Source organism: Hyperolius riggenbachi, chromosome 11, assembly GCF_040937935.1.
Source record: "Hyperolius riggenbachi isolate aHypRig1 chromosome 11, aHypRig1.pri, whole genome shotgun sequence".
Classification (NCBI taxonomy): domain Eukaryota; kingdom Metazoa; phylum Chordata; class Amphibia; order Anura; family Hyperoliidae; genus Hyperolius; species Hyperolius riggenbachi.
Window position 1 is genome coordinate 2,249,797 of NC_090656.1, and position 15,973 is coordinate 2,265,769.

The 15,973-nt window shown below is 48.6% G+C and overlaps 1 protein-coding gene across 2 annotated transcripts in view; it reads left to right on the forward strand.

Moving 5' to 3' along the window:
* HYDIN (HYDIN axonemal central pair apparatus protein) overlaps positions 1-15,973 on the forward strand; it is a 606,889-nt gene that overhangs the window by 476,512 nt on the left and 114,404 nt on the right. For both annotated transcript variants that reach the window (XM_068260328.1, XM_068260329.1), the window contains 4 exons: positions 5,006-5,105; positions 11,088-11,339; positions 11,417-11,559; positions 11,645-11,860. In XM_068260328.1, coding sequence (XP_068116429.1) covers positions 5,006-5,105; positions 11,088-11,339; positions 11,417-11,559; positions 11,645-11,860 — 711 coding nt within the window. The remainder of the gene's footprint in view (positions 1-5,005; positions 5,106-11,087; positions 11,340-11,416; positions 11,560-11,644; positions 11,861-15,973) is intronic.

Consider the following 15,973-nt stretch of genomic DNA (forward strand, 5'->3'; position numbering starts at 1 on the left):
CTGCCACTATGCCAGCAGCAGTAACAGCCACTGATTAGCAGCTGCCACTGTGCCAGCAGTAGTAACAGCCACTGATTAGCAGCTGCCACTGTGCCAGCAGCAGTAACAGCCACTGATTAGCAGCTGTCACTGTGCCAGCAGCAGTAACAGCCACTGATTAGCAGCCGCCACTATGCCAGCAGCAGTAACTGCCACTGATTAGCAGCTGCCACTATGCCAGCAGCAGTAACAGCCACTGATTAGCAGCTGCCACTGTGCCAGCAGCAGTAACAGCCACTGATTAGCAGCTGTCACTGTGCCAGCAGCAGTAACAGCCACTGATTAGCAGCTGCCACTGTGCCAGCAGCAGTAACAGCCACTGATTAGCAGCTGCCACTGTGCCAGCAGCAGTAACAGCCACTGATTAGCAGCCACCACTATGCCAGCAGCAGTAACAGCCACTGATTAGCAGCCACCACTGTGCCAGCAGCAGTAACAGCCACTGATTAGCAGCTGCCACTGTGCCAGCAGCAGTAACAGCCACTGATTAGCAGCTGCCACTATGCCAGCAGCAGTAACAGCCACTGATTAGCAGCTGCCACTGTGCCAGCAGCAGTAACAGCCACTGATTAGCAGCCATCACTATGCCAGCAGCAGTAACAGCCACTGATTAGCAGCTGCCACTATGCCAGCAGCAGTAATAGCCACTGATTAGCAGCTGCCACTGTGCCAGCAGTAGTAACAGCCACTGATTAGCAGCTGCCACTGTGCCAGCAGTAGTAACAGCCACTGATTAGCAGCTGCCACTATGCCAGCAGCAGTAACAGCCACTGATTAGCAGCTGCCACTATGCCAGCAGCAGTAACAGCCACTGATTAGCAGCAGCCACTATGCCAGCAGCAGTAACAGCCACTGATTAGCAGCAGCCACTGTGCCAGAAGTAGTAACAGCCACTGATTAGCAGCTGCCACTATGCCAGCAGCAGTAACAGCCACTGATTAGCAGCTGCCACTATGCCAGCAGCAGTAACAGCCACTGATTAGCACCAGCCACTGTGCCAGCAGCAGTAACAGCCACTGATTAGCAGCCGCCCCTGTGCCAGCAGCAGTAACAGCCACTGATTAGCAGCTGCCACTGTGCCAGCAGCAGTAACAGCCACTGATTAGCAGCCGCCACTGTGCCTGCAGCAGTAACAGCCCCTGATTAGCAGCCGCCACTGTGCCAGCAGCAGTAACAGCCACTGATTAGCAGCAGCCAGTGTGCCAGCAGAAGTAACAGCCACTGATTAGCAGCTGCCACTGTGCCAGCAGCAGTAACAGCCACTGATTAGCAGCCGCCACTGTGCCAGCAGCAGTAACAGCCACTGATTAGCAGCCGCCACTGTGCCAGCAGCAGTAACAGCCACTGATTAGCAGCCGCCCCTGTGCCAGCAGCAGTAACAGCCACTGATTAGCAGCTGCCACTGTGTCAGCAGCAGTAACAGCCTCTGATTAGCAGCCACCACTGTGCCAGCAGCAGTAACAGCCACTGATTAGCAGCTGCCACTATGCCAGCAGCAGTAACAGCCACTGATTAGCAGCCCCCACTGTGCCAGCAGCAGTAACAGCCACTGATTAGCAGCCGCCACTGTGCCAGCAGCAGTAACAACCACTGATTAGCAGCTGCCACTGTGCCAGCAGCAGTAACAGCCACTGATTAGCAGCCGCCACTGTGCCAGCAGCAGTAACAGCCACTGATTAGCAGCCATCACTGTGCCAGCAGCAGTAACAGCCACTGATTAGCAGCCATCACTATGCCAGCAGCAGTAACAGCCACTGATTAGCAGCTGCCACTATGCCAGCAGCAGTAACAGCCACTGATTAGCAGCTGCCACTGTGCCAGCAGCAGTAACAGCCACTGATTAGCAGCCGCCACTGTGCCAGCAGCAGTAACAACCACTGATTAGCAGCTGCCACTGTGCCAGCAGCAGTAACAGCCACTGATTAGCAGCCACCACTGTGTCAGCAGCAGTAACAGCCACTGATTAGCAGCCACCACTGTGCCAGCAGCAGTAACAGCCACTGATTAGCAGCCGCCACTGTGCCAGCAGCAGTAACAGCCACTGATTAGCAGCTGCTACTGTGCCAGCAGCAGTAACAGCCACTGATTAGCAGCTGCCACTGTGCCAGCAGTAGTAACAGCCACTGATTAGCAGCTGCCACTATGCCAGCAGCAGTAACAGCCACTGATTAGCAGCCACCACTATGCCAGCAGCAGTAACAGCCACTGATTAGCAGCTGTCACTGTGCCAGCAGTAGTAACAGCCACTGATTAGCAGCTGCCACTATGCCAGCAGCAGTAACAGCCACTGATTAGCAGCTGCCACTGTGCCAGCAGTAGTAACAGCCACTGATTAGCAGCTGCCACTGTGCCAGCAGCAGTAACAGCCACTGATTAGCAGCTGTCACTGTGCCAGCAGCAGTAACAGCCACTGATTAGCAGCCGCCACTATGCCAGCAGCAGTAACTGCCACTGATTAGCAGCTGCCACTATGCCAGCAGCAGTAACAGCCACTGATTAGCAGCTGCCACTGTGCCAGCAGCAGTAACAGCCACTGATTAGCAGCTGCCACTGTGCCAGCAGCAGTAACTGCCACTGATTAGCAGCTGCCACTATGCCAGCAGCAGTAACAGCCACTGATTAGCAGCTGCCACTGTGCCAGCAGCAGTAACAGCCACTGATTAGCAGCTGCCACTGTGCCAGCAGCAGTAACAGCCACTGATTAGCAGCTGTCACTGTGCCAGCAGCAGTAACAGCCACTGATTAGCAGCTGCCACTGTGCCAGCAGCAGTAACAGCCACTGATTAGCAGCTGCCACTGTGCCAGCAGCAGTAACAGCCACTGATTAGCAGCCACCACTATGCCAGCAGCAGTAACAGCCACTGATTAGCAGCCACCACTGTGCCAGCAGCAGTAACAGCCACTGATTAGCAGCTGCCACTGTGCCAGCAGCAGTAACAGCCACTGATTAGCAGCTGCCACTATGCCAGCAGCAGTAACAGCCACTGATTAGCAGCTGCCACTGTGCCAGCAGCAGTAACAGCCACTGATTAGCAGCCATCACTATGCCAGCAGCAGTAACAGCCACTGATTAGCAGCTGCCACTATGCCAGCAGCAGTAATAGCCACTGATTAGCAGCTGCCACTGTGCCAGCAGTAGTAACAGCCACTGATTAGCAGCTGCCACTGTGCCAGCAGTAGTAACAGCCACTGATTAGCAGCTGCCACTATGCCAGCAGCAGTAACAGCCACTGATTAGCAGCTGCCACTATGCCAGCAGCAGTAACAGCCACTGATTAGCAGCAGCCACTATGCCAGCAGCAGTAACAGCCACTGATTAGCAGCAGCCACTGTGCCAGCAGTAGTAACAGCCACTGATTAGCAGCTGCCACTATGCCAGCAGCAGTAACAGCCACTGATTAGCAGCTGCCACTGTGCCAGCAGCAGTAACAGCCACTGATTAGCAGCCGCCACTGTGCCAGCAGCAGTAACAGCCACTGATTAGCAGCCGCCACTGTGCCAGCAGCAGTAACAGCCACTGATTAGCAGCTGCCACTATGCCAGCAGCAGTAACAGCCACTGATTATCGGCCACCACTGTGGGAGCAGCAGTAACAGCCACTGATTAGCAGCTGCCACTGGGCTAGCAGCAGTAACAGCCACTGATTATCGGCCACCACTATGCCAGCAGCAGTAACAGCCACTGATTAGCAGCCACCACTGTGCCAGCAGCAGTAACAGCCACTGATTAGCAGCTGCCACTGTGCCAGCAGCAGTAACAGCCACTGATTAGCAGCCGCCACTGTGCCAGCAGCAGTAACAGCCTCTGATTAGCAGCCACCACTATGCCAGCAGCAGTAACAGCCACTGATTAGCAGCCGCCACTGTGCCAGCAGCAGTAACAGCCACTGATTAGCAGCCGCCACTGTGCCAGCAGCAGTAACAGCCTCGCTCATGCTTCTGCCGCTGGAAGCGTCTAATGCATGCGTGGTGCAAGAAAATCTGCTGCTGCCGCCAACAGAGAGTGATTGAGGACACACACGGCCAGAGCCGTGCAGGCGCAATGGCTGGCAACTGGCTCTGTCACCGAAATCAAAGGTAGTCATCAGGTTACTTATACTAGAGGGGGCGGCTGGCGACAGCGGCCTTGGGCGGTAAAGAGTACAAATCCGGCCCTGGTAGTCACTGCGGAGGACCGGAGGATTGTTCACAAGACGGCACAGGCACAGGGCGGCTGCAGGGGGCTGGTAGAATGTTCACTTTAGCATCCCTTTAAAGAGAACCTGAACTGAAAATAAAAAGTCAAAATAACCAAGCACAGGTCATACTTACCTCTCATGTAGTCTACTCCTCAATCTTTCTCCTGTCCCGAGTCCTGTTTGACCTCTGTGATCAATAGATTTCTCCATCCTCCATTTTAAAAATGGCCATTACCCATAACAGCTTCCTGGTCAGCACACTGTTACACTGTAATATCACCCACTTGAGCCATAGGGAAACATGGGCATTACCTTGCTCATTCAGTTGTAACTGACAGCGGCTGATATATAACTGACAGCAACTGGTATATTTCAGTTCTGACAAAATCTTGTCAGAACTGGAAGGGATCATTGTCAGAAGGAAATGGTGAGCTTCTGAGAGGAACTGACGGTGAGGTTAGTATGTAATATTCATTGGCAGCTACGTCATGTGTTTATTTTAAATAATTTCACTCGCTTCAGGTTCCCTTTGAGAACAAATTTTAAAAAAATACTATGGAGGGGTCAAACACAGCATAATACCAGAGCCTTCCCTTCTGTATTGCATCCTGTGTTGTTCTCCTGTAAGAATAGAATGTGGATTAGGCAGGTCCTCTTTTCTTCCATGTCATAGTTTGTACTTGTTATCTGTGTGAGATTTGGATCTCCCGTTATTGATTGTACACAGTTGTCAGCGCTTTATGAATAAATACTTGTAATAAACCCTTATGTGACTTTCTCCCCTGACAGCTGAACATTGATCTGCCTGAATGTGGACAAGTCTTCTCCCTAAAGCCGAAGGCCAACACCCCCTGCATCTACCATGCCTGGACTGCTGCTGAGGAGACAGGTCAGAGAACAGCCACTCCACAGCCATAATCCTGTGTATGGAGGCACAAAGAGGCCCTGTACTGACATATAGCAGAATGCAGTAAAGAGGCCCTGTAGTGACATATAGCAGAATGCAGTAAAGAGGCCCTGTACTGACATATAGCAGAATGCAGTAAAGAGGCCCTGTACTGACATATAGCAGAATGCAGTAAGGAGGCCCTGTAGTGACATATAGCAGAATGCAGTAAAGAGGTCCTGTAGTGATATATAGCAGAATGCAGTAAGGAGGCCCTGTAGTGACATATAGCAGAATGCAGTAAAGAGGCCCTGTAGTGACATATAGCAGAATGCAGTAAAGAGGCCCTGTAGTGACATATAGCAGGATGCAGTAAAGAGACCCTGTAGTGACATATAGCAAAATGCAGTAAAGAGGCCCTGTAGTGACATATAGCAGAATGCAGTAAAGAGGCCCTGTAGTGACATATAGCAGAATGCAGTAAAGAGGCCCTGTAGTGACATATATAGCAGAATGCAGTAAAGAGGCCCTGTAGTGACATATAGCAGAGTGCAGTAAGGAGGCCCTGTAGTGACATATAGTAGAATGAAGTAAAGAGGCCCTGTAGTGACATATAGCAGAATGCAGTAAAGAGGCCCAGTAGTGACATATAGCAGAATGCAGTAAAGAGGCCCTGTAGTGACATATAGCAGAGTGCAGTAAAAAGGCCTTGTAGTGACATATAGTAGAATGCAGTAAAGAGGCCCTGTAGTGACATATAGCAGAATGCAGTAAAGAGGCCCAGTAGTGACATATAGCAGAATGCAGTAAAGAGGCCCTGTAGTGACATATAGCAGAGTGCAGTAAAGAGGCCCTGTAGTGACATATAGCAGAATGCAGTAAAGAGGCCCTGTAGTGACATATAGCAGGATGCAGTAAAGAGGCCCTGTAGTGACATATATAGCAAAATGCAGTAAAGAGGCCCTGTAGTGACATATAGCAGAATGCAGTAAAGAGGCCCTGTAGTGACATATAGCAGAATGCAGTAAAGAGGCCCTGTAGTGACATATATAGCAGAATGCAGTAAAGAGGCCCTGTAGTGACATATAGCAGAGTGCAGTAAGGAGGCCCTGTAGTGACATATAGCAGAATGAAGTAAAGAGGCCCTGTAGTGACATATAGCAGAATGCAGTAAAGAGGCCCAGTAGTGACATATAGCAGAATGCAGTAAAGAGGCCCTGTAGTGACATATAGCAGAATGCAGTAAAGAGGCCCTGTAGTGACATATAGCAGAATGCAGTAAAGAGGCCCTGTAGTGACATACAGCAGAATGCAGTAATGTAGCCCTGTAGTGACATATAGCAGAATGCAGTAAAGAGGCCCTGTAGTGACATATAGCAGAATGCAGTAAAGAGGCCCTGTAGTGACATATAGCAGAATGCAGTAAAGAGGCCCAGTAGTGACATATAGCAGAATGCAGTAAAGAGGCCCTGTAGTGACATATAGCAGAATGCAGTAAAGAGGCCCTGTACTGACATATAGCAGAATGCAGTAAAAAGGTCCTGTAGTGACATATAGCAGAATGCAGTAAAGAGGCCCTGTAGTGACATATAGCAGAATGCAGTAAAGAGGCCCTGTAGTGACATATAGCAGAATGCAGTAAAGAGGCCCTGTAGTGACATATAGCAGAATGCAGTAAAGAGGCCCTGTAGTGACATAGCAGAATGCAGTAAAGAGGCTCTGTAGTGACATATAGCAGAATGCAGTAAAGAGGCCCTGTAGTGGCATATAGCAGGATGCAGTAAAGAGACCCTGTAGTGACATATAGCAGAATGCAGTAAAGAGGCCCTGTAGTGACATATAGCAGAATGCAGTAAAGAGGCCCTGTAGTGACATATAGCGGAATGCAGTAAAGAGACCCTGTAGTGACATATAGCAGAATGCAGTAAAGAGGCCCTGTAGTGACATATAGCAGAATGCAGTAAAGAGACCCTGTAGCGACATATAGCAGAGTGCAGTAAAGAGGCCATGTAGTGGCATATAGCAGAATGCAGTAAAGAGGCCCTGTAGTGACATATAGCAGAATGCAGTAAAGAGACCCTGTAGCGACATATAGCAGAGTGCAGTAAAGAGGCCCTGTAGTGACATATAGTAGAATGCAGTATAGAGGTCCTGTAGTGACATATAGCAGAGTGCAGTAAAGAGGCCCTGTAGTGGCATATAGCAGAATGCAGTAAAGAGGCCCTGTAGTGACATATAGTAGAATGCAGTATAGAGGTTTGTAGCGACATATAGCAGAGTGCAGTAAAGAGGCCCTGTAGTGGCATATAGCAGAATGCAGTAAAGAGGCCCTGTAGTGACATATAGCAGAATGCAGTAAAGAGACCCTGTAGCGACATATAGCAGAGTGCAGTAAAGAGGCCCTGCAGTGACATATAGCAGAATGCAGTATAGAGGTCCTGTAGTGACATATAGCAGAATGCAGTAAAGAGGCCCTGTAGTGACATATAGCAGAATGCAGTAAAGAGACCCTGTAGTGACATATAGCAGAATGCAGTAAAGAGGCCCTGTAGTGACATATAGCAGAATGCAGTAAAGAGGCCCTGTAGTGACATATAGCGGAATGCAGTAAAGAGGCCCTGTAGTGACATATAGCAGAATGCAGTATAGAGGTCCTGTAGTGACATATAGCAGAATGCAGTTAAGAGGCCCTGTAGTGACATATAGCAGAATGCAGTAAAGATGCCATGTAGTGGCATATAGCAGAATGCAGTAAAGAGACCCTGTAGTGACATATAGCAGAATGCAGTAAAGAGGCCCTGTAGTGACATATAGCAGAATGCAGTAAAGAGGCCCTGTAGTGACATATAGCGGAATGCAGTAAAGAGGCCCTGTAGTGACATATAGCAGAATGCAGTATAGAGGCCCTGTAGTGACATATAGCAGAATGCAGTTAAGAGGCCCTGTAGTGACATATAGCAGAATGCAGTAAAGAGGCCATGTAGTGACATACAGCAGAATGCAGTAAAGAGGTCCTGTAGTGACATATAGCAGAATGCAGTAAAGAGGCCCTGTAGTGACATATAGCAGAATGCAGTAAAGATGCCCTGTAGTGGCATATAGCAGAATGCAGTAAAGAGGCCCTGTAGTGACATATAGCAGAATGCAGTAAAGAGGACATGTAGTGACATATAGTAGAATGCAGTAAGGAGGCCCTGTAGTGACATATAGCAGAATGCAGTAAAGAGGCCCTGTAGTGACATATAGCGGAATGCAGTAAAGAGGCCCTGTAGTGACATATAGCAGAATGCAGTAAAGAGGACATGTAGTGACATATAGTAGAATGCAGTAAAGAGGACCTGTAGTGACATATAGCAGAATGCAGTAAAGAGGCCCTGTAGTGACATATAGCAGAATGCAGTAAAGAGGACATGTAGTGACATATAGTAGAATGCAGTAAAGAGGACCTGTAGTGACATATAGTAGAATGCAGTAAAGAGGACCTGTAATGACATATAGCAGAATGCAGTAAAGAGGCCCTGTAGTGACATATAGCAGAATGCAGTAAAGAGGACATGTAGTGACATATAGTAGAATGCAGTAAAGAGGACCTGTAGTGACATATAGCAGAATGCAGTAAAGAGGCCCTGTAGTGGCATATAGCAGAATGCAGTAAAGAGGACATGTAGTGACATATAGTAGAATGCAGTAAAGAGGACCTGTAGTGACATATAGCAGAATGCAGTAAAGAGGCCCTGTAGTGACATATAGCAGAATGCAGTAAAGAGGACCTGTAGTGACATATAGCAGAATGCAGTAAAGAGGCCCTGTAGTGGCATATAGCAGAATGCAGTAAAGAGGACATGTAGTGACATATAGTAGAATGCAGTAAAGAGGACCTGTAGTGACATATAGCAGAATGCAGTAAAGAGGCCCTGTAGTGACATATATAGCAGAATGCAGTAAAGAGGCCCTGTAGTGACATATAGCAGAATGCAGTAAAGAGGCCCTGTAGTGACATATAGCAGAATGCAGTAAAGAGACCCTGTAGTGACATATGGCAGAATGCAGTAAAGAGGCCATGTAGTGGCGTATAGCAGAATGCAGTAAAGAGGCCCTGTAGTGACATATGGCAGAATGCAGTAAAGAGGCCCTGTAGTGGCATATAGCAGAATGCAGTAAAGAGACCCTGTAGTGACATATGGCAGAATGCAGTAAAGAGGCCCTGTAGTGACATATAGCAGCATGCAGTAAAGAGTCCCTGTAGTGACATATAGTAGAATGCAGTAAAGAGGTCCTGTAGTGACATATAGCAGAATGCAGTAAAGAGGCCCTGTAGTGGCATATAGTAGAATGCAGTCAATTATTCACTTATAAGGTTGTCTGGTTTCAGCATCAGAAACATTTCCTATATCTATATACCTGTATTTCTGTATACTGCTATGTATCCCTGCTCTCCCAGCAATGTTTAGCCTAGGCTATTTAGTTATGTGAAATACTCCTCCAAGAGCTTTCTGGAAGATAGGTATATTTTGTGCTGTTTTTAGAACTGTCATAAAACAAACATTCTGCAGAGATCACCTGACATTACTAAAGATTTTGCCACCTGTGATAAATGTCAGCATGTAATCCAGGGAGAGGAGCAAACACTGACAAACCAAAAAAAATAAGTCATTTTATTCATACGAACTGTAGGACCGCACTGAAACGACTGAGGTGCAGATTGTGCTGCGGATCCAATCCGTGTACCAGCGCGGGTATCGGTAACTATTCACCAAATGAATCCGGCAGCGTTTCTGACCTTCCTGCGCAGTGAAAATAATGACATGAATAAAATGACTCTTCTGACCACGAAGGTCAGGAACGGCGGAGCAGAACCACTGTACAGCTTTGTATTTTTTGTACTGAAGCTTAAATACAGCTATTTCCCACAATGCAGCAAGGTTCCCAGACAGGAAACTGCTAGGAGTAGGTACTCAAGAGTTTCCTGTGGGAGGGGTTTCACCACAATATCAGTCATACAGCGCCCCCTGATGGTCTGTTTGTGAAAAGGAATAGATTTCTCATGCTGATTGGGATAAAGTTCAATTCTTGGTCGGAGTTTCTTTTTAAGAGTTGAGAATCTGCAAGGTATTCCATGAAAGATGCTGTAAGGAACATGCATTTTGCCAATAATATTGCAGAGAGCAGTAAGTTTGTAGGTAATACCCATACTGCAGGTTTAGGAGTTAAGGTGGTCATACACTTATAGATGGCCACCAGAATCGACCATCAGATAGATCCCACTCCAATCAGATGTGATCTGAGAGGGATCGAATCCCTCCACACACTGTACACAGATTTTTAGTGGATTTCGGCATGAAATCTATTTAGTAGCTGAGGAGCGGCACTCTGCCTGTCGGACCCCCAGGACTCTCCCATCTATGTGCAACCTCCGGGCCTTGCAGAGATTTAGTGGAGCTCACACTCACCTGCCCGCTGGCACGTGTCCTCTCTCCAATTGCTGCACAAGCCGCTACTCCCTGTCTCTTCTGGACCGCCTGTGTCCCGTGACAAGCACTAGAGGCAAGATACTAGAGGCCCGTTACCATGAGAGGCCTCCAGTGTTTAGCCTCTAGTGTTTGTCACTGCACACAGGTGGTAGAGAGAAGAGACAGGAAGAAGCGTCCAGTGGCTATAGAGAGAAGACCCGTACTGCCGGATAGGTGAGCCCAACACAGTATAATCCTCCTGAAATTGACCACCGCACTCTCAAACCCACAGCTGAGCGAGCATTATCTTCCGTCCGGGGTGGTCGGCTGATCAGGCATCGTTTATGACACTGATTTTTAGCAGATATGATCAAATCTGCCAGATATCGATGAGAAAACGTGTTAAGTGTATGGCAACCTTAATGCTGCAGCGTTCCACTGTTCAGAGCATTGGTTGTGATGCCTTGATGATGGAGCCTTTGTTTCCTAGCTGGGTTTGTAGATCATACCTTCCACTTTGTCCATCATGTTTAAGGTCGCCGGCCCCATACAGCCTCGCTGATCCTACGTCCGGGGGATACAGCGGAGTTCGATGTGGTGTTCAGTCCCAGCGAAGCACAGCGGTGTGAGTGTGGCCTGCAGCTGTCAGTGATGGACAATCAATATGAGAAGAGCTCCGTACAGCTGGTGGGAGAGGGTTACATGGAGGACCTGACTCTGGACAATATCTACAGCCCAGACGGAGTGCCGACACCCGAGGGACAGCTGGACGATGATGTTGTTGAAGGTAAAGATTCTTCTATAGCCATGTCAATGTCTGTCTGACCATCACTGTCACGTCTAACTTCCTGTGTTATCTAACAGCGTCCCGCACAGAGCACATTGTGTTTGGGGACTGTCACATTGGGCAACAATATCAGGTGACATTCACCATGACGAACCGCAGCCCATCGGACGCCATGAGGTTTGAGTGGCCCCTGGAGGGAGCCCTGGCGTTTTCCCCTCAGGTATGGTTTAGGATTGGCAGTCTGGTTATGTACTGTGTATATGAGGTTTACCGCCTGCCAGAATGACTGTATAACCTGCTGACAGGTTGGCCATATCCACGCCGGCTGTGCCAAGGACGTGACGGTTACACTGAAGTCCGATGTGGCTGTGACAATGAACAAGGCTCCAGTAAAGTGCAAAGTGTGGCGGATCTCATTCCCTCGTCCGCTGGATCAAGTGCCAGACTGGGATGACAGAATGAGGACGGTGAAATGGGTGGACGCCGGTGGGAAAGGTGCGCAGCGGCCAACCAAGAAGAAGGTGAGATGGAGAATTATGAGCAAAGTCCATGCACTGCTCTGTCTTATGTTACTGCAACTCTAGCTTATTGCAAAACTAACAGGTGGCCAAGCTGCATGCTGTGCTACTAACTATCTCTGCTGGGCTGCAAAGTCTCATGACACTCCAGCTATTGGCTGGACTGTATGGTCTGACCCCCCCCCCCCCCCCCCCCAGTGTTTGGTGCAGAGACTACTCTGCAATGTGGCCTGGAGAGCAGGAGAGGGTAGCGCTGACATTTGAGGTCACTGAGTGGTGAAAGGAGTCATGGAATGGGAAGAAGAGGTGTAGCAGGGGGAGGGTGGGAAGTTGCTGCACTCCTGAGCAAAGGAAGTCATTTCAGTTGTGGCGGCACACATTCACACACACTCACTCACTCTTCTTTCTCTCTCTCTCCCCCCTTCATTCACTCTATCTCTCTTTCTCTCCCTCTCTCTCTCCCCCCTTCTCTTTCTCTCTCTCTTTCTCTCTCTCTTTCTCTCCCCCCCCCCCCTTCTCTCTCTGTCTGTGTCTCTCTCTCTTTCTCTCTCTCTCTCTCTCACTCTCTCTCTCTCTCTCTCTCTCTCTCTCTCTCTCTCTCTCTCTCTCTCCAATCCAATCCAATCCAAAAAAGCTTTATTGGCAGGACCAAATACATTTAGCATTGCCAAAGCAAAATAGAACATTAACGTGGGAGGGGGGGGGGGGGGGGGGGGATTGTGGGAATAAGGGAAGGACATGGGTATACAGTCCATAGGTGGATGTACGGGATGGTATGGGGGGATGGGGTATATAGTCCATAGGGGAGGGGGGTATAGGCATACAGTCCATAGGGGAGGGGAGTATGGGGTTATACAGTCCATGTGTTATCATGTTCCTCTCAGTTGGTGGCAGGCCGTGACATATCGGGCAGCTATTTGCACAGTTTCTTCCTCTTCCCCCAGTATGATGTAGAGTTTCCTCTCCTCATCTGTGGAGGTGAAATCTGCAATGTGGGCGGAGAGTCTTTGGAAATGGGCGGTCCTCAACGGTGTATATTTGCTGCAGTGTAGCAGGGAGTGGGCCTCATCCTCCAGGACCCCCTGGTCACATTGCCTGCACAGTCTCTCCTCCCGGGGCTTCCATGTCTGTCTGTGTCGTCCTGTCTCTATCTCCAGGTTGTGGGCACTCAGACGGTACAGGCTCAAGGCCTGTCTATCTTTGTGGTGGTGTAGCCTCTCCAGATATGGGGCCATTGTGTACTCCCTCTGTAGTGATTGGTAGATAGTGAGTTTCTGGGAGTTCTTTATGTCACTTCTCCATTCCTCTATGTATCGGTCCTTGCAGCTTTCTATCATTCCTTTTATTTGGGCTTTTGTCAGCCTGTGTTGGTGGTCTTGGCTGGGCTGGCTCTTGACGTTTTGTTTCAGAGAGCGTGGTATGGCCTCCCCACCCTGGCTCAGTGAGGCTTTATGGTGGTAAGTGCTGGGGTTGCTGCTCTGTATATGCGCCCAATATGAGAGCGCCCTCTGCTGGATAGTCAGCCATAGTGGGAATCTGCCTAGCTCTGCCCGGCAAGCTGAGTTCGAAGTGCTGCGATGGACTTGGAGAAGATACTTGCAGAACTCTAGATGGAAGATTTCTGTTGGGCTGGAGTCCCATTTTGATTGGTCAGGGTAGGTGACCGGGCCCCATACCCTCTCTCTCTCTCTCTCGCTTTCTCTCTCCCCCTTCTCTCTCTTTCCCTCTACCCCCTTCTCTCTCTCTCTCTCTCTCTCTGTCTGTCTCTCCTTCTCTCCCTCTTACCCTCTTCCTCTCTCTCCCCCCTTCTCTCTCTCTTGTTCTCTCCCCCCCACTTCTCTCTCGCTTTCTCTCTCTTCTCTCTCTCACTTTCGCTTTCTCCCCCCCCCCCCCTTCTCTCTCTCTTTCTTTCTCTCTTATTTGCACTCTACTCCTTAAGGCATATTTCGTATTGACCTGTCCTGGAAATCTCTAATTTGCCGCCGATCCACCACAAAGTCAACAGCGCATTACACAGATAATGTAAGTCAATAGGTAGAGTGACCAGATTTTTGAAGGCTCAACCTGGGACGGGGGGAATTGGGGGGGGGGACCTCATGCAGCCTGGGACAGCGCCCCCCGAAGGCGGGACGCGTCCCGGGTAAAGCGGGACGTATGGTCACCGTACAATAGGTGACACATACCTTATATAAACTAAGGTTGGCAGCAGCATTGCGGCTCACATGCTCAGAACAGCGGGAACACTACGGGGATCCCAGTAACTCACTTCCTGTCCAGCAGAGAGTACATCACGGGGCAAGGGGCGTGCCCGGGGGGCGGCATTATGCGTATGACCCTGTCAGTGTACTCTGCCACAGAGTCATATGTCTGGGATTCTGTGCGATACGGCAGGGGCGGGGCATCAGATAGATCCCGCTCCAATCAAATGTGATCGGAGAGGGCATCGCACTGCTGCGCACACCTCAAGTGTAAAACCGGCCTTAGTGATTTCTCTCTGGTTTGTGCTTTATATTTTAGATTTAGATTGTAGATTAGATTTATATTTAGATTGTAGTTGCGACTTGACCAGATGCTGAGCGATATAAATATCTACAGCATTAAGGGAAATGAGGGGCACAGGAATCAACAAGCGTGTATGTCCAAAAAAGACTCACTGTGTGGTCACACTTATTGCGCATAGAAAAACGTTAAAGTGCATACTGGAATAAACATCTAGTAAAAAATAACTGACAGATCTGTCAATTCATTAAAAACATTATGGCCAGCCCATACTCCGTACCATTCACACACCACCTGCAGCTTGCCGCTTACAGAGAATCACTAGGCTAACCTATAAGCTTTGGGCAACAGTCCAGAGACATATCATCATATTCCTTAGGATCACTTTGTCTAATGCTCTCTGCACCGCGCAGAGAATTATAAACGGGGTCTAAGTATGATGTCCAAGTGATATTGCACCCTTCGCATTGAACACAGTCCAAAGTTGCAGCACTATGTTAACTGACATGCAGGCAGGGATCACACTGTTTTATCACACAGTCTCGTCACAACTCAATCGCAGTTGCTGATCAGGACTGGACTTTTTGATATTAGATCTCCTCCAAGGCATGCTATAAGCCTGATTGCATAAGCCCACCTAAGGCAAGTGTGGTGAGCTATCATCACACCACTTATCAAAAAACCCTCTCTCGATCCAACTTCTCTATCCAACTACCATCCTGTCTCACTCCTCCCCTTTGCTTCTAAACTGCTGGAACGTCACATCCATTCAGAATTGTCTGCCTTTCTCTCCACCAACTCCTTACTTGACCCCTTTCAATCTGGATTCCGCACACACCATTCCACTGAAACTGTCCTCACGAAAGTTGCTAATGACCTACTGGTAGCTAAATCCAAAGGCCAGTTCTCCATTCTAATACTCCTTGACCTTTCCTCTGCCTTTTACATAGTTACATAGTTACATAGTTATTTTGGTTGAAAAAAGACATACGTCCATTTAGTTCAACCAGTATAAAGTACAACACCAGCCTGCTCCCTCACATATCCCTGTTGATCCAGAGGAAGGCGAAAAAACCCTTACAAGGCATGGTCCAATTAGCCCCTAAAGGGAAAAATTCCTTACCGACTCCAGATGGCAATCAGATAAAATCCCTGGATCAACATCATTAGGCATTACCTAGTAATTGTAGCCATGGATGTCTTTCAATGCAAGGAAAGCATCTAAGCCCCCTTTAAATGCAGGTATAGAGTTTGCCATAACGACTTCCTGTGGCAATGCATTCCACATCTTAATCACTCTAACTGTAAAGAACCCTTTCCTAAATAAATGGCTAAAACGTTTTTCCTCCATGCGCAGATCATGTCCTCTAGTCCTTTGAGAAGGCCTAGGGACAAAAAGCTCATCCGCCAAGCTATTATATTGCCCTCTGATGTATTTATACATGTTAATTAGATCCCCTCTAAGGCGTCTTTTCTCTAGACTAAATAAACCCAGTTTATCTAACCTTTCTTGATAAGTGAGACCTTCCATCCCACGTATCAATTTTGTAGCTCGTCTCTGCACCTGCTCTAAAACTGCAATATCTTTCCTGTAATGTGGTGCCCAGAACTGAATTC